Here is a 22,237-nt window from a genome sequence, read left to right as displayed (position 1 = left end):
AGTTTTCGGAGATGGGAGTCATGGTATTAAAGAATTTGTTTCGGAATTGGTTTGAGAGGCTGAAGGAGCTGGGGGAGAAATATGGGCTGGGGCAGGGGGAGCTGTTTAAATATATGCAGATCTGAGATTTCGCTAGGAAGGGGGTACAGAGCTTTCCAATGGCTCTGGCCCCCACATTGTTGGAGAAGATGTTGACAGCAGGGGGAATGGAGAGGGGGCGCAGTGTCAGCAATCTATGGGGTGATTCTGGGGGAGGACAAGGTATCATTGGAGGGGATTAAGCGAAGTGGGACAAAGAGCTGGGGAAGGGTCTGGAGGAGGGGTGTGGTGTGAGGTCTCTGGAGGGTAAACGCCTCAACTCATTCGCGAGGTTAGGGCTGACACAGCTGAAGGTGGTGTATAGGGCACACCTCACGAGGACGAGGATGAGCCAACTCTTTGAGGAGGTGGAGGATGTATGTGAACGCTGTGGGAAGAGCCCCAGAAATCACATTCATATGTTTTGGTCCTGTCCAAAACTGGAGGGAGGTCTTCAGGATTGTCTCGAAGGTGGTGCACGTGAGGTTCGAAATATTCGGGGTGTCGATCAGCCTGGGCAGGAGGCGGGTGCAGGGGCAGATGTCTTAGCCTTCGCCTCGCTGAAGGTCAGAGGGTGGAGGTCAGCTTCTCCGCCCTGTGCCTCAGCATAGCGGGTGGTCCTGCTGGAGTTTTTAACGCTCGAGAAGGTGAAGTTTGAGTTGAGGGGAAGGATGGAAGGGTTCTACAACTTTGTTTATCATGCACTTTCAAGAATTGGATGACATCGAACATTGGGGGTTTTGAATGGATAGGTTCTTGGTGATTATGTATGGGATGATTGTGGATATTTGATTCTTTTTTTTTCTTGTTCTGTATTTAAGATGCTGTCGGTTGTTTGGAGGTTGGTAGGATAAAAGGGTTGTTGGCCAGGGGATTGCCATTGTAGTTTATTTGTTGGTGGGTGTATATTTGATGAAAATGTGAAAAAAAGAGAATACATTTTTTTTTTTTATAAAAGGAGTGGCGGTAACTATTCGAGGTTTTGGAAAGGTTTGGGCCGAAGTTTGTGTCATAGGTGTGTCTGCTGTACGTGGCCCCGATGGCGAGTGTATGAACAAACGAGCTGGACTCACGGATCTTCGGGCTGTATAGGGGAAAAGAGGCAGGGATGCCGGCTGTCATCGCGGCTGTTCGCACTACCAATATAGAGCCCTTGACGATGGAGAGTAGGGAACACCGGGTATCGTTGTCTGCAAACGACCTGCTGCTGTTCGTATTAGACCCACTGGAGAGTACAGGGAGAATTACGGGTATACCAGAGGGGTTTGGGGGCTTCTCGGGTTACAAGCTGAATGTTGGAACGAATGAGTGTTTCCTTTGAGTGCCGCAGGTCGGGGAGCCAACTTGGGGTCATTGCCATTTAGGGTTGCCAGGGACAGGTTCAGATATCTAGGGGTCCAGGTGACGGGGGAGTGGCCAACAATGCACAAATGGAACCTAACAAAGTTGGCGGAGGAGTTTAGGGAGGACTTTAGAAGATGGGATATGTTACACCTGATGCTGGCGGAGAGAGTCCAGGTGATAAAAATGAACGTTCTGCCAAAGTTCCTGTTTGTATTTCAAACCTTCACGATCTTAATTGAACGGCCTTTTTCTGGAACTGGAAACAGCAGGGAAGGTACCTCGGGTATAGCGGGCCCTGCTACAGAGGCAGAAAGTGGGGTTGGCGTTACCAAATCTGCTACACTATTACTGGGCGGCGAATGGAGAGAAGGTGAGGTGGTGGTGGAATGGCGAGGGGTTAGAATGGAGGAGGAGCCCTGTAATGGGTCCAGCCTGAGGGCCATGGTGATGGCAGCATTTCCGCTGGCACCAAGGAGGTACACGGAGAGCCTGATGGTACAGTCCACGATTAGGGTGTTGAACCAGTTGAGGAGACACTTTAGGATGGAGGGGATGCCGGTGCTAACACCGCTGTGCGGGAAGCACCGGTTTAAGATGGGGGATATGGATGGCATCCCCCATCCGTAAGGTGGGGAGGTGGAGAGGTGTGGGGTTGGTGAGGGCGAGGGATCTTTCCTGTAGGAGAGGTCTGCAAGTCTGGAAGAGCTGCAAGAGTGGGTAGAGATTCCGAAGGGAAGCAAATTCAGGCACATGCAAACGAGAAACTTTGAGCGGAATGAATGGAGAGAGTTTCCCAAGCTTCCAGAGTATACCCTATTGGAGCGGTTGCTGCTCCCGGATGTGGAAGGAGAGGGTAGGATTAAGGATATATACTGGTGGCTGGGGGAGCAGCGCAGGTAGTTAGGATTAATAAGAAATGGGATGGGGGGAAGAGATAGGATGGGAAATGTGGAGTGAGGCAATGCATAGGGCGAATTCGACCTCCTCATGCACGAGGATGAGTTTGATTCAGTTTAAGGTGGTGCAGAAGGTGCATATGACTCAGACAAGAATGAGTGGGTTCTTTCAGGTGGTGGCAGACAAATTAGAAGTATGGGTGAGGACCAGCAAATCACGTGCATATGTTCTGGGTCTGTGAGAAGTTGGAGAGATACTGGGAGGTGGTATTTGGGATGCTATCAAAGATTGTGGGGGTAGAGGCTGGGTCAGACCCTACGGTGCCAATTTTTGGGTGCTAATGCCGGAGCTAATGATGGGGAGGAAGGCCGGCATTGTGGCCTTTTTCTCTCTAGTTGCCCAGCGAAAGATTCTGTTTGAATGGCAGTTTACAACACCATTGGGGGTGGTGGCCTGGCTGGGGGACCTGTATGGCTTTTTACAGCTGGAGAATATTAAGTTCGAATTGAGGGGTTCAGCGGAGGGCTTTGAGACACAGCAGGGTGTTCATGACCATGTTTGAGGAATTGTTCGTCACGGGAGTGTGGGGTAAAAAGGGGGAAAAACTTGCACAAACTGTGACCTATGAGATCTGGAGAATGTTCTTCGATTTATTTATGTTTTTGTACAGTTGAATATGTTTGGAATAAAATAATTTTTTTAAAAAAAATAACATCTGACGGCTTGTGCCCAAGGAGGGACAGCTATCTCACAGACTAGACAAGCACAGCCGACATAGTCATTCTCAGGGAATCATACCTTACAGACAATGTGCCAGACACTACCATCACCATCCTTGGGTATGTTATGTTTCACCAACAGGACAGACCAGCAAAGGTGGCGGTGGAACAATGATACACGGTCAGGAGGGAGGTTGCCCTGGGAGTCCTCAACATCGACTCATAAAATGCATCTTGGGAGGAAAACCCATGATCGGGGGAATAAATAGAATAGACAGTCAGAGACCTTTTTCCCCGGGTGGAACAAACCATTACAAGGGGACACAAATTTAATGTAAATGGTGGAAGATACAGGGCGGATGTCAGAGGTAGGTTCTTTACCCAGAGAGTAGTGGGGGCATGGAATGCACTGCCTGTGGAAGTAGTTGAGTCGGAAACGTTAGGGACCTTCAAGCGGCTATTAGATAGGTACATGGATTAGGGTAGGAGTGTAGATTAATTTCTTCTCAAGGGCAGCACGGTAGCATTGTGGATAGCACAATTGCTTCACAGCTCCAGGGTCCCAGGTTCGACTTTGACTTGGGTCACTGTCTGTGTGGAGCCTGCACATCCTCCCAGTGTGTGTGTGGGTTTCCTCCGGGTACTCCGGTTTCCTCCCACAGTCCAAAGATGTGCAGGTTGGGTGGATTGGCCATGATAAATTGCCCTTAGTGTCCAAGATTCTATGATTAACCTAGGACAAACGTTCGGCATAACATCGTGGGCCGAAGGGCCTGTTCTGTGCTATATTTTCTCTATCTCTATCTCTAATAGCAAGGCAAGGGAATATACAATGATGGTAGGATCCTAGGAAGTACAGAAGATCGGAGGGACTTTGGTGTGCATTTCCACAGATAACTGAAGACAGCTGGACAGGTGGATAAGGTGGTTAAGAAGGCATATGGGATACTGCCTTCATTAGCTGAGGCATAGGATACAAGAGCAGGGAATTTATGATGAAGCTGTATAAAACGATGGTTAGTCCACAGCTGGAGTACTGTGTGCATTTTTGGTTGCTACACTATAGGAAGGAAGTGATTGCACTAGAGAGGGTGCAGAGAAGATTTACCAGGATGTTGCCTGGGCTAGAGCGTTTTCGCTATCAAGAAAAGCTGGATAGGTTTCCTTGGAGCAGAGAAGGCTGAGGGGGGACTTGCTGGAGGTGTATAGAATTATGAATGGCACAGATAGGGTGGATAGGAGGAAGATTTTCCCCCCTAGCAGAGGAGTCAATAACCCGCGGGCATTGATTTATGGGAAGAAGCAGGAGGTTTAGAGGGGATGTGAGGGGAAACCTTTTCATCCAGAGGGGAGTGGGAATCTGGAAATTACTACATGAAAAGGTGATAAGAGGTGTGTATGCTCATGGAATTTAAGAAGTACTTAAAATGAGCACGTGAAATGCCACAACATACAACACTACAGGCCAAGTGCTGGAAAATGGAATTAGAGTAGATAGGTGCTTGATGGCAGGCACGCACGCACAGTGGGCCAAAGGGCCTCTGTTCGTGCTGTAAAAACTCTACGATTCCAGACCCCATGAAGTCTCATTATATCAGGTCAGGCATGAGCAAGGAAACCTCTTGATGATTACCACATGCCAACCCAAATCCTGGAACACCCTCCCTAACAACACTGGGTGTACCTACAGCACATAGAGTGCAGTGTTTCAAAAAGATGGCTCACAACCATCTTCTGAAAGACAATTAGGGATGGGCAACAACTGCTGGCCTAACGAGCACACCCACATCTCATGAGTTTTAAAAATGTATGCAAGAAGTTGTTAAAATATTTTCTAGAAAGATTAAAAGTCAGTACCTTATCGGGTGTTAGCTTCATTAGTTCCATTTTATCCATACTTTGTCGACGCCCTAATCTTGGTCGGGCACCTATAATAATAGAATAAGTATTTTTGCTGCTACCTTCAATCTTACTTTTTAACTACAACAAAGTTAATAACGCTAATAACCACACAACATAACCTTTCTTATGTCCTTTCTCGCCCCAGCAAAAATCTTTGGGAAATGTTGTGTTCATTGGAAAAAAGCATGTCTCAAAATGTTGTTTATATATATATATATATATATATAAATAATGGGTGTGATTTAGCGTTTTATACAGCTCCATCATAACTTCCCATAATGGCCACCAACTCATTTTTTCTAACTGTCGGTTTTAGCGAGAAAACCAGAGAGAATCCCGCCAATGGTGAGAAATATTGGTGTATATTCAGCCTCTTCATTTTTTCAAACTCAGAAATGCAGATCTGAATGGCTAGATTTGAGTTACCGAGTCCCCCCCTCTCCACTGTGATGTGATCACTGATTTACATATTTTAACATAAATTATAATGCCATTTAAGGGCTTGATGCTTAGTGTCCACTCATAATGCATCCTTCTCCACCACATGCCCCCACTCCCCACCCCGCAGAAGCAGCATGACATTAAACCAGCGCGAATCATGACTAACTTTTAAAAGCCATTTGTGATGACCATGTCGGGGCGTGGAGATGGAGGTAGTCCCCGGGGCTGGAGGGACAAGCCAGGGGGCAATGCCAGAAACGTACCCTCCTCCATTGGGGGCGGGTTCCCTTCTGCTTGTAGGGGTTGTGGAGTGTTCCCCTTATCCGCCGGATGGGTCCCGGTGTCCGTTGGGGGTGGCCTTAAATTTAAAACCGCCTGATCTCAGATTGCCAGCATGTTTAGATCCCGCTCTTCCAGTTGGTTGTGTGATTCTCGCCAGCACTCTGAAATTGCTATTTCAGTGTGCTATTAAATCAGGTGAGAAAAGGCGGCTGTGAAGCTGGTAAGTTTCACACAGCTTCTCGTGCCTGATCCAACACTCTTTGGAAAGACTGCACAAGCAATGGATGGAATTTTCCCATGTTTTTTCTGTCGGTTTTAGCGAGAAAACTAGAATGAATCCTGCCAGTGGTGAGAAATATCGCCGTATATTTAGCCTCTTAATTTTTTACGTTTCACGCCATGCCAATGGTGGCCTGTCTCTGAATCACTCACCTTGCTACAACTTAAACTCTGCAATTAGTGGGACGCAGCATTTAAACATTTCCAAGCACTCTCAAGAACTTGTTCCAAGTCCAGTCGTGGGAATCGCTGCAAGGAAGACTGTACCACATTTTCCAGATGGAGCCCTCAGCAAACTTCTTGATGGGGTCGAGCACAGGCGAGAAACCCTCTACTCACAATTGGGCAGACGACCGGCATGTAAAGTGACCTTTCCCACCTAGGAGGCAGTGGTCACGATTGTAAGTGCCAGCTCACTCCATAAGAGGATGGAACAGCAGTGTTGTAAGAAGATGAATGATCTTCTTTGTGCAGCCAAGATACGTCCACCTCCTGATGTCTCCCCCAGAATTCCTTAACCTCACCCGTTCGCAGTGATCTCACTCCCACCAACCTCACGGGGTCACAGCACTCTTTATGCACCTCAACCACTCCCCATAATCCCCCAAAAGCTCAATCTGACTTGTCACGACTCGTACTTACACTCTCCCTTTCTGTCTTATTGCAGGACAAAACTAAGCACAACAGATGTGAGTGGGCATAGCCAGCTGGAGCTCAAAACCCTAACTCCATTTGAAGAATGAGCTCTTGAGCGTGTCGGACCGGGGCAAGACCTATCATGTGAAAGGCCAAAGTGAGAACTCTCAACGCATCCAGCCATGGCGCAAGCCTCACGGAGTGATCTTTCTCCACAGTTGTTCCCCTGCCCTTTATTAATGCCATCTCCCTTTCATTCCAGCCCATTCAGCAGACCGGCCTGGACCTGTGCAGGTCAGAGGCAGACATCTGAGACCAATATTGAAGAGATGTCACAACTGTCACCCATACCCTCCACCAGCGCAGATACTCGCAGCTCGGTGGGACTAAGTAATAGGCAGGCCTCGGAGTCACTCACTGGTGAGCACCTCACACCTGATGATCCACAAGAGGTGGAGGTGGGGTGCCCCAGGGATCCTGCACCAGAGGGGTGCCGGACCCAGAGCTTTGCTGAACTGCCCCTGGGTAGGGCCGTCCCAGAGCTACAACGGCAGAGTCACAAGCATCAGGAAGGGAAGACAGATGTTGTACTGGCAACGGGTTGACAAGCCGCATAGGCCAGGAACAGAAATTGCCATATCAGGCCCTGGTTGAATTGATACTGGTCATATGCAAGAGCACTCAAGTCAACACATAAATCCATTATTGCTATATGGACTTTGTGATTACCCACTCATGTTTACACAAAATAATAAAACCATGCTATGAATATGTTACAAGTTTCTAGACACAGGTGATCAACTTTGCACCAGGATGAAGGACAGACAAAAGAAGCCATTAGACTCCATAATAGCCCATTGCTGGTCAGATATAGTGTTTCAAAGGATAATGGATCTTGATTCAATCGCCCTAAATGAACAGGAGCATCTTGCTTATTCCTATTAACGAGTTTGGGTCTGGATCATGTGGTGCTATGCCTGTGAATAATATTGTACATAGTTAGCAATATGACCTCCAACCACCTGGCGGCGTCAGACATCAGTCATGAGACATCCGACTCTCGCCAGTTGATTGTAAGATGTACAACAGGACCATCGCACATAGGGTAGTTCCAGAAGAGTTCACGGAACTCAAATAGTATCTAAGTTTGTATAGTATTCTGTTTGTTATCTTTCCTCGTGTTCATCAATAAATCATCATTCGAGTTAAGTCACCAGCAGTTCTGTGTGCATCATTGCAATGGCAAGGTCACAGAACACAACAGATGGGAAAATAAAACTCAGGGCAATTGTGGACATAAAGCTATAATTCAATGCCAGTAGACTGGTATAAACGAAGGAACACCAAAACAGAACTGCAGCGATAACCTGGGAACTCCCAGACACGACCATCACAAGAAGAAGGGACCCTGGGTTTCGATGTCCAGAGGAGATATCCACATGGAGTGATCGTAGCCTGGCCAGCCTCCTTCACCAAATGCGGGTAATATCAAGAGTTCAGCTGTGAGGCGGAGTCCTATTTTATGTAAGTGAGATAATTGAGAATAAAATTGCGTTAAACCGTGAACTTGTTTTGTCCTTTGTTCATCCCGCTGATAAGGGCACCCGAGTAAAACATTTGAACAATAAACTGGTCGAAGTGTCGGAGATTTTACAGACAAAACTGCATCCCTCCTCAGACTAAAGGAGTTCCATTGCCTTCTGTCCAAGGAGATGGTGCCCTCGCTCTGTCGAAACAAGGCTAACGTTGCACGGGTGGTGTCCGCAGTAGAGATCTTGGCACAGGACGTGCACTCCATGGTGGGGGATATCCACTCCATGGTTCAGCTCAGGACTTCCATGGCTGAGGGCATGAGCTCCATGCTGCAGGGCTTCAACTGCATGGTGCTGGCACTCATGGGAAGAGTCAATGCCAGAGGACAGCGGGGCTTCAGGATCTCAATCTAGCTGCACCTCCATCCCTTGGAGATGCCCAGGAGCCCAACAGGAAGAGGATCGGCATGGGCGCAGTCCAAGGCCTTCCATCCAGTAGACCCTGGGGGGTACCTGGCCCATCTGACACCCCCTCCCCATGATCGACACAACTCCAGCCCCACACTCCGAGGAAGGGAGGGCAACACTGCGATATTTGTGCTGCTCCAAAGCAGGCAGGAACCCTAAAGGTCCAGGCCGCCTCCCAGGGGACATCCGCCAATGTCATCTCAGGTAAAGGGTGTGGAAGGCAGCAGGCTGCCCCAACCTCAGCTGTGGATCTTGGAGATACACTAAAAGATAGCGGGAGGGTGAGGAAGTCAAAAAACTGATAGGCATCTAGTCAACACAGGTGAATCTAGGCTCTATGAGAGAAACTTCACCATTGTAATAACTAGCTAGCATTAAAAATCACTTTGATCACCCCTAAACAGCATCCACGTTATGTCATGGCACCATGCTCCACAAACCCCCGTGCAAACCCAGTGCTTCCACCCTGTGCAGTACAATAACAGCGCAATGTCACTCCCACCTCCCACAATGACAACCCAGTAATGCCACGCCGCTTTTTGCACAGCCCTCTGCACAACAACCCCCCCAGTCCCAATCTGTTCTCCACCCCCCCCGCCAACAAAACCCCCATCCATGGAAGGTTTCTCTACCAGACACCAATGTTCAGACCTCCCAAATCTGCCAGCATTCTCTAGTGGAGGATACCATCAGCTGAAAACATAAGAGTTTGTCCACCTCGCCAATAGGTAGGGAAACATACCGGGACCTATGATCTCGGAGGAGGCAGAGGCAGCTGAGTTGTGTCGTTCTGCCTCTAATTGCCCCCAGATCACCCCATTCATTGGCATCTTGCGTTCAGCTCTCGGTCAGGCAGGAATCAGACATTTTTCAGAGGTTAATGAACATCGCTCTGTCCTCACTGCAAGTCATAATGATTCTCCTGCAGAACCCAGTCAGTCGTTTTAGCATCCTGTTCATGAAATGAGCAACCATGACGATGGCCTCCTGCAGGTCCCAAAGTAGTGAGAAGATGTGAGACGTCTTGGTGCCCTGTTTGTGTTCGTCCCCAAACAATGAGGGCGACTCAACCTCGTACTCATCCGAGGATATGTGGTGCTCCTCCACCTCCTCCTGTTCGCCCCACTGCAGAGCTAGGTTGTGCAAACTGCAGGAAACCACAATGATGCGGGATATCCTCTGAGGGCTATATTGGAGAGCTCCCCCCCCCCCCCCCCACCAAACCCCGACCAGTCCAGGCCAATCGGCTGCTGGACCAGCACATGCTTTGATGCACAAGCCTCACTGCAGCGGGTCTCAGAGGAGGTTTAGGGCCTCCACACTGATGTCATCAGCCACCTCCCAAGTAGGTACCCTTTGTCCCAAAGGAGCCATTCTTCTAGCCGCTGGTCTCCCTCAAAATGGTTGGGATCTTTGCATGTGCCAAGATATAGCTGTCATGGACGTTGCACAGGAAACTGGTACATATCTGCATTATGTGCGTGGTGTGATCACACTATCTGAATATTGAGGGAGTGGAATTCCTTGGGGTTCATTAATGGCGCCCATGTCACCATGGGGAAGATAGCCACGTGAGTGCAGTCAATGACGCCCTGCACCTGAGGCAGACCAGCTATGCAACCAAAGCCCATGGCCCTGCGGTGTTGATTCACCCGGTCCCAGTCAAGATTGGATGTACAGATTGACCCTCACAAATATTGTATCCATGACCTCCCTCTCACACTTTTTTAAAAATTCATTTACGGGATGTGGGTGTCACTGGTTAGGCCACCATTTATTCCCCATCCCTAGTTGCTTTTCAGAAGGTGGTGGCGAGCTCCCTCCCTCCTTCACTGCAGTCCCTGAAGTGTAGGTACACACACTGTGCTGTTAGGGAGGGAGTTCCGGGATTTTGCCCCAGCGACATTGAAAGAACAGCAATATATTTCCAAGTCAAGGTGATGAGTGACTTGAGGAACCTCCAGGTGGTGGGGTTCCAAGGTATCTGCTGCTCTTGTCCTTCTAGATGGTAATGGTTGTGGGTTTTGAAGGTGCTGTCTAAGGAACCTTGGTGAGTTACTGCAGTGCATCTTGTAGATGGTACACACGGCTGCCACTGTTCATAGAACATAGAACAGTACAGCACAGAACAGGCCCTTCGGCCCTCGATGTTGTGCCGAGCAATGATCACCCTACTCAAACCCACGTATCCACCCTATACGTAACCCAACAACCACCCCCCCCCCTTTTAGCCTTACTTTTTAGGACACTACGGGCAATTTAGCATGGCCAATCCACCTAACCCGCACATCTTTGGACTGTGGGAGGAAACCGGAGCACCCGGAGGAAACCCACGCACACACGGGGAGGACGAGCAGACTCCGCACAGACAGTGACCCAGCCGGGAATCGAACCTGGGAACCTGGAGCTGTGAAGCATTTATGCTAACCACCATGCTACCATTTCGTCGGTAGGGGAGGGTTTGAATGTTTGTGGAAGAGGGAGAAATCATGCGGGCTGCTTTGTCCTAGATGATGAGCTTCTGGAGTGTTGTTGGAGGTGCACTCATCCAGGCAAGTGAAGAGTATTCCATTACACTTCTGACTTGTAGATGGTGGGTTTCATGGGTCAGGAGGCGAGTTACTCACCGTAGGATTCCTAGTCTTTGACCTGCCCTGGTAGCCACAGTATTAATGTGCTAGTCCAGTTCAGTTCCTGATCAATGGTAACCCCTGGATGTTGATTGTGGGAGATTCAGCGATGGCAACGCCACTGAATGTCATGGGGCGATGGTTAGTTCCTCTCTTGTAGAAGATGAAAACTGAAAATCGCTTATTGTCACGAGTAGGCTTCAAATGAAGTTACTGTGAAAAGCCCCTAGTCGCCACATTCCAGTGCCTGTTCGGGGAGGGTGTTACGGGAATCGAACCATGTTGCTGGCCTGCTTGGTTTGCTTTCAAAGCCAGCAATTTAGCCCTGTGCTAAACCAGCCCCCTGGTGATTGCCTGGCAATTGTGTGCCAAGAATGTAACTTGCCACTTGTGTGTGGTGGCCTGGGAGATGCAGCCCTGATATGAGCATAAAGGTTCAGTGCGCCAGTTACTTTCAAGGCCAAAGACAAAGTATGACCTTCTAGCCCGTTTGGTGCCAACTCTTGCAGCACCTAGCACAGGTAGTCCAGCGTCCTCTGGAACAGACGTAGCCTACTCCGGCGCTGGACCTCTGGCATTTGGATGTCGGACATTCTCCAGTGGTAGTCCCATGGCTGGTACTGTCTCCTCTAAGGCTCCGCCATCTGTGGCCTGGTTGCTCCCAAAATGTAAGTGGGCCCCGTCTCCCCCTCCTCTGCAGGGCCCTGCTCCTGGCCATGGGCAGCCGCATGTCCATGTCACTGCTGCTGCTCCACAGCGATCAATAGAAATAACAGCTCGACTGGCTCCATAATTCTCTCAAATCAATAACTGAAAGTACGGGGAACCCTAACCCACAGCCCTCTCATGATCTGGGACACCCACCAATGCACATCCCTCTAATTGAGCACTTTTCCAGTGAGCCTCACTCTGCCCCCTCTTACACAATGGATAGTCACCCACAATTGGGGCAGCAGGGTAGCATGGTGGTTAGCATAAATGCTTCACAGCTCCAGGGTCCCAGGTTCGATTCCCGGCTGGGTCACTGTCTGTGTGGAGTCTGCACGTCCTCCCCCTGTGTGCGTGGGTTTCCTCCGGGTGCTCCGGTTTCCTCCCACAGTCCAAAGATGTGCGGGTTAGGTGGATTGGCCATGCTAAATTGCCCATAGTGTCCTAATAAAAAGTAAGGTTAAGGGGGGGAAATTGTTGGGTTACGGGTGTAGGGTGGATACGTGGGTTTGAGTAGGGTGATCATGGCTCGGCACAACATTGAGGGCCGAAGGGCCTGTTCTGTGCTGTACTGTTCTATGTTCTATGTTCTAATTGCCTCTCTCTAATCTACTTTACAGAAACGCCTTGACACTTCAGAGCCTCAGCAGTCTACATGCCCGCATTGGTGTTCAATGCTTGGTGGTTCAGCTCCCAAACGGTTAACCAGTGAGTACCAAACCGCATATTCAAGCATTGCAGAACTGACTAATTGGCAAAATTGACTCCGTCAAGGTAGGGTCAGAGGGCTGATTAGGCACTGGCTTCCTCATTTGGCAGGCAAGGGCACACCTGATTAATGTTGAGATAGTAATCTGCAGTCGTCATCATTCTTATATGGCTCTCATGGGCTGCGGATTAAAGAACCTTCCACCTTGAACAGCCAGCCATCCTGACATTATTCCCTGATGGTCTGGCCTTCAATACCAGTGGTTTTTCCCTCCCAGACAACTCGTCCCCTGAGAATGCATTTTGCAGCTTGAGAGTTGGAGATTCTTCCTGACGCACTCGTCCTCCCCGTGTTATTGTTTTCTGCCCTCATGCAGCTGACCAACATCCCTTGTAAGAGTTCCCCACTCTGCCCATGCAGCCTGTTATTTCATGGGACCCCACCCAGGGACTTCACAGTCACCCCCTGTGGTGACCCAGTGATTGTATGTGCTCCCACACTACATCCAACTGCCATTCTAGAATGGTAATCTTTCAGCAGAGAGATGGCCAGAAGACCAGCAAAGGGGGCCTGACAAGCTAAACTATGCACACCAGCCACAAGACCCCTTGAGACCTGGAGGACCAAAGAAGTGAAGTGCTTCTAAGGCCTGCATCCTCTCCGGCGCCCCCTCTAGAATTTACAATCTGGAAGATGATGGCGACCTGAGCGCTCACCTCAAATATTCCCTTCGGAGGAGAGATCAACAGGTTATCACTTTTATACAGCTGTTTAAATCACACCACATGCCCAATTAATATTTAGTATGGAGCGAGGAGGGATGGAGGAGTCCAGGCAGGAGACTTGCTAATTATATTATAATGCATTTAAATTAGGTTCAAATACTAACTGGCAAATCACGGTGTTGATGAACAGAAAAATGCAACACCAAACACAAATTCACGCTGATCTGCACTTCTGCAATGGAACCAGTAACAAAGCAATTTCAACAATCAGATCATGGAGCTGCACTCAAAAGGAGAGCACAGGTTAGAGATGGGGGCGCATAAACTTCTCTTCACAGGAGATATTTTGCATTCACCTTCTGAGTTGGATTCCAGTTCATGGCCTGTGACCAACATGGAGTTGTTTGCACTGTAACTAATACCCAGAACCATCTGAAGATCTGAAAGATTCATCCGGGCTGCAAGTTCACCACTTCTATCACCTATCTGTAAAATATAAAACACTAATATGTTAAAAGAAAGTTACACGGGTTACTTGTATGAACTGTGACCCTATAGAACAAGCAGCTCCACTGCCAAAAGCTGAACCTGTCTTTCATTTTCATAGAGTTAGAAAGGCACTGCAAACTCTGGGTATTCGAACAGTAATATATTCCATTTGTCCATCTCAAATGCAACTTATGACAAAAAGAAAACATTGATACGACAATGCTCCACACCCAATAATTTAAAGATCAGAATTCTGTTGTAAGTGCACTCAAGATAGATATGTAGATTTCTCCACATATTATTCTTTACTGCAAGTTTATATAACCTTTCATGAAATGCGGATCTGCTTCTCAGAAACGACGGCCTTGATGTTACTTGGGCAGGAGAATTTCTGTTTTGGAAAGCCAGATGTTTTATTTGGTTCTGTCCAGATCAATCAGTTTAGTTCTATCATTCTTTGTAACATCTGAGATTGTGGAATAATCTGTAAAATGAAAGATGACAAACAGTACTTGGAAAATATAAATATTTCTTTCATGGATGTGGGTGTCGCTGATGGGGCCAGCATTTGTTGCCCAACCATAAGAGTCAACCACACTGCCATGGATGAGGAGGGACGTCGTCACCCAAAGGATTATGAATCTTTGTAATTGTTTACCCCAGGGGGTTGCGAATGATTTTTGTTGGCTGTACTAAAGCTGAGGTAGACAGATTTTTTGGTGCCTCAGGGGATCAAGGGATATAGGGAGCAGGCAAGCAAGTGAAGTTGAGACAGGTGATCAGCCATAATTATACGGAGTGGCAGAGCAGGCTCAAGGGGCCATATAGTCTACTCCTGCTCCTATTTCTTATCTTCCTAACATCTAATAGCAGCATTTATTTCGCAAAGGAAGATCTAATCTGCCTGATCCATAAATCATAAAGGGTTTTCATCAAGTAATTATCAATTAATAAATAAATCGTTTCCACTGGCTGAAGGGTTGATAACCAGAGGGTACAGATTTAAAGTAATTGGTAAGTGCCTAAGGCAAGCTGAGAAGCAATTATTTTGTGCTGTGTTATGCTCTGGAGTGCAATGCATGAAAGGATGGTGGAAGCAGTTTCAAAAGTAATTTTCAGAAAGGAATGTGATAAATACTTGAAGCAGAGAAAATTGTGAGGCTCTCGGCAAAGAGCAGAGGAGAGAAACTAATTAGATAGTTCTTTTAAAGAGTTAGCAGAAGCATGATGGACCAATTAGCTTCCACAAACAGCCACCCCATTTTTTTTTTAAAGTGTATGCCAATGCTTATTTTTCTTTCCAATCTTTAAAGGGACGAGGGCCTGGTGTAGTGAGGTGGTCATTGGTGCAAGGGTTACGTCCCTGCCTCTGAGCCAGAAAATTCAGGTCCAAGTCCCAATCCAGAAATTGATGGCTATGGAAGGTGCTTTCAACACATGTGCCGTATTGCAGCCATTGAGCACATGCTTGATGTGGAGTGACGCCCTACAAGCTGTAGCCTCTGGCTTCAGGCTAGCGACCTGTTCCAGGAAAAGTAAGCTACAAAAAATAAACACAAGTATCTGCTTTGTCCATCTCATGCGTCTCTAGATGTGGGACGTTTTCAGTCTAAGCCTGTACTACATAGCCAATAAAATTTTGAAAGGCAGCAGGACAACTTCTATTTTCTAGTCCTACATAACTCACTTCAATTCTTTTTTTTTAATTAGCAAAATGACTTTTCAATCCAGGACCTATCCAGTAAAGAGGATTCTGATCCAGAGGACTCAAGAGCAGATGACTAACTTCTTATATATAGGTTTGACAATGGGGGTTACAAACCAAAATGAGGCACTAAGCATTTAATTATTTACAGATTTTTAAAAATAAAAAACCATGACCTGGAAGAATTTTTCTTCAAACAAAAGTTACATTTCAGAGTGTTTTGCACAATGTTTTTATTTAACATCCTCGTAATAATTTTCCTGAATATAATTTATCTCAGAAGATCTATAGCTAGAGACATTATAAACATGCTCAGCCAGTTGCAAACTAAAACAGCTCACCGCCACATAAATTGCCTTGGTTTAAGGTGAAGTTCTATGGGCACATCTGAGGATAGGTAAGGATAATCAATAATGCAGCCTTGTCTTCAAGAACACATTTTAAAAAACTGAAGCACAAAAATTTAGCTAATATTAAAAGTACAAGACACATATTTACATACTTATAATTCAGCAGTTGCCTTGAATATTTCTTTAGCCAAAAGAACAGTGTCAAGTGATAGCAAACATCACACATGAACTGATTGTGGGGGGGTCGGCTGGGCTAATGGTGGAAATGGGAGGGGTGGACCCTTGGAGGTTTCTGTACCAGAGGGAAAGGGAGTACTCGTTTTTCTCAGCAGTATACTCGCGGATCGACTTTTTCGTGGGAGGAGGATAGTTTGTGCAGGGGGTCGGGGCTGAAAGCACTAGCAACAGTGCCACTCCCGATAACTCCGGGGAAATACTCAGGGAGTCCGGTAATAATAGCTTCATTGAAAATCTGGAGGCAGTGTCGCCAACACTTTAGGTTGGGGGCAGGGTCACGGGAAATGCTGATTCAGGGGACCCACAGATTTGAGCCAGGTAGGTGGGATGGAAGTTTTCGGAAATGGGAAGAGAAGGGGATTAAGATGCTAAAAGATTTGTTAGGGGTCGGTTTGCAGGATTGAGGGAGCTGGAAGCGAAGTATGGGCTGGAGCAGGGAGAAATGTTTAGATACATGCAGGTTCGAGATTTTGCCAGGAAGGAGATACAGAGCTTCCCGGAGGAACCAGCCTCCACATTGCTGGAGGAGGTGCTGACGACAAGGGGACTGGAGAAGGGGGTAGTGTCAGCGGTGTGCAGAGCTATTTTGGAAGAGGATAAGGCACCACTGGAAGGGATCAAAGTAAAGTTGGAGGAAGAGTTGGGAGAGGTTAAAGAGGAGGGGGTCTGGTGTGAGGTGCTCCGGAGAGTAAATGCCTCCACCTCATGTGCGAGGTTGGGCCTGATACAGCTGAAGGTGGTTTACAGAGCACATGTCACGAGGACGAGGACGAGCCAATTCTTTGAAAGAGTAGAAGATGTGTGTGAGCAGTGCGGGGGGGCCCCCGCTAATCACGTTCATATGTTTTGGTTCTGTTCAAAGCTATAGGAGTACTGGAAGGAGGTTTGTAGGGTACTTTCCAAGATGGCGCACGTGAAACTGGACCCGAGTCCCTGGGAGGCCCTATTCGGGCTGTCGGACCAGCCAGGGTTGGAAACGGGTGCGGAGGCAGAAATCGTAGCCTTCGCCTCGTTGATCGCCCGAAGGCATTTCCTGCTGGGATGGAGAGCAGCCTCTCCACCCTGTGCCCTAGCGTGGCGGGGGGACCTGTTGGAATACTTGACCATTGAGAAGGTCAAGTTTGAACTGAGGGGAAGGACGGAGGGGTTCTAGAAGTCATGGGCATTATTCATTATGCACTTTCAAGAACTGGATAACATCGAACATTAGTTGGGGGGGGGGGGGCTGTTTGTATTAAGGGTGACTATGGGTAATCCCGGATTCCTTTTTGTCATTTGTTTATGTAAACATGCGGGCTGATGTTTGGGGGTTGGTGGGAGGATGGGATTATTGTTATTGTTATGGGGATTGACATATTTGTTGTTGATTATTGTTGGTGGGTGTAAATTGGGGAGAAAATGTGAAAAAGGAGAATAAAAATATATTTTTTTAAAGTAATAGCAAACATACAAAGTGTGATCTTCCCATAGTCCTTTAGAAAATCAGTGATGCCTTCAGTGGAATCACTTTAATTTCAAATAAACTACTTAAGCCATTTACTTTCAAAGAACTTAAAATAATTTTTTTCTGGTCAAAATGCATAAATGCAAAAAGAACGCAGAGTAGAAGCAAGTTGGAATATTATCCACTTTTATTTATTCATTTAATGAATGCAAATCTCTAAAGTCAAACAATACCTTCATCATTTTCTCCATAGTCTTGAGAGGGGACAGTCTTTGATAATGTGCAGCATTGTGCGCAAGGGGTTTGTCCTGAGGCCCTGGTGCTGGAGGTTGCCTGCACGGGGACCTTGGACTTGCATGAACCTGTTTAGCAAGGACCACTCTCACTGTGGTCGTAAAAGCAATAAGTGAACAATTCGGATATTACCCTTCATCAGGACCATATATATTATGGGCGGAACTTTCCCAAAATTTGTCAGAGTGTCGAGTTCGGACTGAAAACAAGCCTATTTCTCAAATCCAGCCGAGTTTTCACGCCAGATTTTCTGGCACTTAAGGGTACAGAAAAGTTAAGAGACATGGTTTACGCCATCATTCTGGTGACATGGGGCCTGATAGAGCTAGCAAGGCCAGCTCCACGGAGAGAGGTCAGGGCACCGTCTTTAAAGGGCCACAGTCTGCATTGCCAGGGGGTAATGCCCAGCGTGTCCCTCAACGCCTGGGTTTACAGGTACCTCTGGATCCCTGGCTTGTCATCACAACTGGTGTTTACTTTTGAAAATCAGTAGTGAATCAGGAGCACGCTCTCAATGGGCATGAAGGATAGATGTCAAACTGAGATCTTGCAGGCATAAATCCACTTTAGCCATACTCGACATTTAACAATCTTTAAAGGGCCTGCAGCCAATGGAACCATTGGATCGCGCCCAATATGTTGCTGAGTGCAAGGTGGAAAAGCAAAATATTTCAGGTCCTGGAAATCAGAAATTCTGACGGAAGTTCATCAACCAACATTAGTTCTGTTCTGTTTTTCTCTCCAAAGATGGACAGGGTGGGGGACCCTGCGCAGGAATGGGCCCCCGTGGAGGGGGAGGGGGAAATCGCTCATGGCACCCCAACCCCATTCCGGGGGCATCCCTTGTCCCTGCCCAGAACCTCCACCGACTGCTGAGGCTTCTGGCTGCGCGGTTGAAGGCGATCGCTAATAGGGAATAGACCAAGTGCCAAGTGGGTTCCCTTGGGTAGGTGGGCCATTTAGCATGTGGGAGCCATTGCCTGGTACTCCAATCGCACCTTGATGCCTGAACACTGTTTGGGAGTCAACACTACAACACAGCAGCCAACATCCGAACACCCAGGGGATGGGACAGCTCCCGGGATATGACCAATGACCGGAGGGTGGGTGGGTGCCACGGGAAAAGGGGAGTTGCCTGGAGAGACAGACAACGGGTCTGGAGGTCAACCCGCATTGCGGAAGTGACAGAGGCATCATGATGTTTGTCCAAAGTGTTGTTTAATGTGTTATTCAATACCCCATTTCCGATAGTGCCCCTCCCTGGCCAACAACCCCATCCCCTCCACACCCCCTCCCTAACCCCTTACCCTACCAAAGTGCACTCAGTGATGCTCAATGTGCAAGGCCCTCCTAGGTATACCACTAAGTTTTGGTGTTTCCCCAGGATGCACATCGGAGGTGGAGGCAGCCAGCTGCTTTGACGCCCCTGGTGGGTGTCTTCTGGGGCCGGAGGACCCCGGCTCACTTGTCGACGGCACATGCACAGCCGTGCCACCCTGTCCCGTGTGCTGACTCCGAGACGGGGCCTCATCAGAGGGGTGGAACTTGGGAGTGCTGGTGGCCACTGTTGCTGCCCAATGGGGCGAGCCCGGGTTGGCACTCAGCCCCCCCGTCCCACACGGTCGGTGTCCATAGGGCCCTGCGGTTCACTTTGGAACAGAGAGGCAGCTGGTTTGGACACCGTCTGCCCCTGCATTATCTGGCTCTGCCAGCCCTGGTGGTTCCACATAGTCCGCACCATCGTGTTGATGCCCTCGGCGATGCTCCTCAGTGACTGGGAAACATCCCCCAGTGACCGGGTCATGCTTTCAGTGCCTCAGCCATGCCAACCTGTAACTGGGACAAGCTCCAACTGAGAGCAGGAGACGTCCCGCAGAACACCATCAAGGTCGGCCTGGTACTGGGTAACATCCCCAAGTGGGCACCCTGTAGTGCAGCAGGTATATATCACATAGGGGGTTGCAGGATGAGATGTCTGTGCCCCTGGCCAGTCGTGTCCCCCTCCCCCCAGTTAATGAACCTAGAGGCGATCAGAGCACCCTGTGCGCATTGGCCCAGGCGCACACGTCGTGCGGCTTCCCGTGCCTGCCTGGGCCCCATGGCCTGTCCAACTTCCCCTCATCCTCCTCTTCGGGCGAGGCCTGCCATTCATTCTCCTACTCCAGCACATCGTCCCTGTGCTGCACAATGTTGTGGAGGACACAACAGGCCGCCACGTTGCGGGCAACCCTCTCGGCTTCATACTGGAGGGCCCCTCCAGAGCGGTCCAGGCACCTGAACATCACCTTCAGGAGGCCAAAGCACGCAGATGTGCATGATGCGCAGCTGATGGTCACATATCAACTACACGTTCATCGAGTGGAACCCCTTTCGGTTGGTGTAGAGCGGCCTGTCATCTGCAGGTGCTCATAGGGTGACATGCATCCTGTCGATCACCCCCTGGACCTGGAACATGTCGGCGATGGCAGTCAAACCCGCTGCCTGGGCATCCTAATGGGCTCAGTCCACATTGAAATGGATATATTGAGCCGACTGGACATACAGGGCCTCCGTGTACACCGTGATGCGCCTGTACACCGAGGTCTGTGAGATCCCGGACAGGTCCCCACTTGGCATCTGATAGGAACCCATACCGTAAAAGTTTCAGATGTCCTCCCCATACCCCAGAGCTGCCAGGTGCGCCATGACCTGGCAGATATGTCGCACTGTCTTCCTGCTCAGCCGGAGTCTTCGATGGCATGGTGGGTCCGCCAGGTCCTGGAATGACAGTATCTGCCGGTACACGAGAGGCCTAATGCAGAGCCTCCTTTGCACCTGCTCCTCCTCGGCCTGTAGGGCAGCTGGCTCTCCATCCTGGGTCGCTGCCTCCTGTTTCTCTGGGACATGCTCCGCTGCTGCAGCTTCCTTCTCCTCGAGCAGCTCCACCTCGCACAGCCACTGGGAATCCCCCAGGGCTGCGACGACTAGCAGGAAAGCCACTTTTGCTGGTTGAATTCCAATATTCATTTTCTGCAGGAGGTGAAAGGCCAACATGTTAGCATACCCCCGTGCCCAACCTGGTCCAACGTGCTACATGGTGACCCCGATTGACACCTCAGGCTCTGCCCCTGCATAGCCCCATCTTCACCCCCACAATCCTGGCCCCATCGTTGCCCAGTACCGTGGGGATTCTGGCCATGGCACCCGTACCTGGTACCAGGGGTACCGTCAGCTGGTGCTACCCATGCTAGCGGTAGGCTCCGCGGCCCCCGTCAGAGCTACAGTGGCTGTTGCCCTGGGTGGGGTGCCTGATGCCCCGCTGGCGGATGGCAGCCAGGTGGGTTGCAAGGGTGGGGGTACCCATACGGCCAGGTTGCAAGGGTGGGGGTGTCAACCAAGGTGGGTGGTCAGTCGGGTGCGCAGCATGATGGCTGCCTTGCAGGCCATGGCAATGGCAGTCCGTGCCTGGACGCCGCCCCAGTCCCGTTTCAGGGTTCACGGACACACACACACACCAGGCCTGCTAATGATATGCACATGGTGCTTACTGTACATGCGTTCCGGAACGCATCAACGCCACTGTTGAGGTGACGGAGAATTGCGATTAAGGCGGCAGAACCTATTCTCCACTCAATCCAGTTTTCTGATTTCGACGTCAGCCAAAGGAGAATCCCTCCCCTTATTTTTCCTCATCACATCTCCTTTTGTCTGAAGCTATCATCATATCTATCAATTAATCAACTTATTGGCAATTCAATCATAGCAGGGTATTTTTCAACCAATGTGTATGTTGAGGATTTATTTCTCCCTCCTCATCATGTTCATTTTTATAAAATATCAATCAGTGATATTTTCTGGTGCTGATGAAGGACAGTGCCTGAAACAATAACTTGCTGCTTTGCTTCATACCAACTATTTTCAGTATCTTCTGATTTGATTTCATATTTATAACTTCTGCCGCATGTTCTTTATTCTTTTTTTGTTTGAAGGGTATGAATATTAAGACAAAATGCTAATACATAGCTATGGAACTGCTCCTTTGCATTGCCGGCAGATCATTTAAAAAGTGAACAGAATGTGAAAATAGAGAACTTGAATATTAAGTGAACATGCATCTAGCAGAGTTTGAAAGCAACTAATTTCTTCACAACTAGTATACTTTCCGAATAAGCCTTCATCCTCAAAACAAAAGTTATCATTTCATGCCTCAATCAGGGTGACAAACCCAATGAAATAAAATAAGGTTCTCAGTGACCATGGGACTGGAGAAGCGATTTAATGAGCGACGATAAGAGCAATGATGGGGATCACTAGAGCCCATAAAAGCAAGGGCCGCTGGCGACCACAACTTCTTCTGGTCGCCGACAACCACAGTGCACATGCTCACAT

At 48.6% G+C, this 22,237-nt stretch overlaps 1 protein-coding gene across 3 annotated transcripts in view; it reads right to left on the bottom strand.

Annotated features, from left to right (window-relative positions):
• gpsm2 (G protein signaling modulator 2) overlaps positions 1–22,237 on the bottom strand; it is a 106,848-nt gene that overhangs the window by 26,715 nt on the left and 57,896 nt on the right. For all 3 annotated transcript variants that reach the window (XM_038794800.1, XM_038794799.1, XM_038794801.1), the window contains exons 10-11: positions 13,707–13,836; positions 4,896–4,966 (exon numbers count right to left, since the gene is read on the bottom strand). In XM_038794800.1, the coding sequence (XP_038650728.1) occupies positions 4,896–4,966; positions 13,707–13,836 (201 nt within the window). The remainder of the gene's footprint in view (positions 1–4,895; positions 4,967–13,706; positions 13,837–22,237) is intronic.

The sequence above is a fragment of the Scyliorhinus canicula genome, chromosome 4, assembly GCF_902713615.1.
Source record: "Scyliorhinus canicula chromosome 4, sScyCan1.1, whole genome shotgun sequence".
NCBI lineage: Eukaryota > Metazoa > Chordata > Chondrichthyes > Carcharhiniformes > Scyliorhinidae > Scyliorhinus > Scyliorhinus canicula.
The sequence above is the reverse complement of the archived record's forward strand: the minus strand, read 5'-3'. Positions and strand labels throughout refer to the sequence as shown.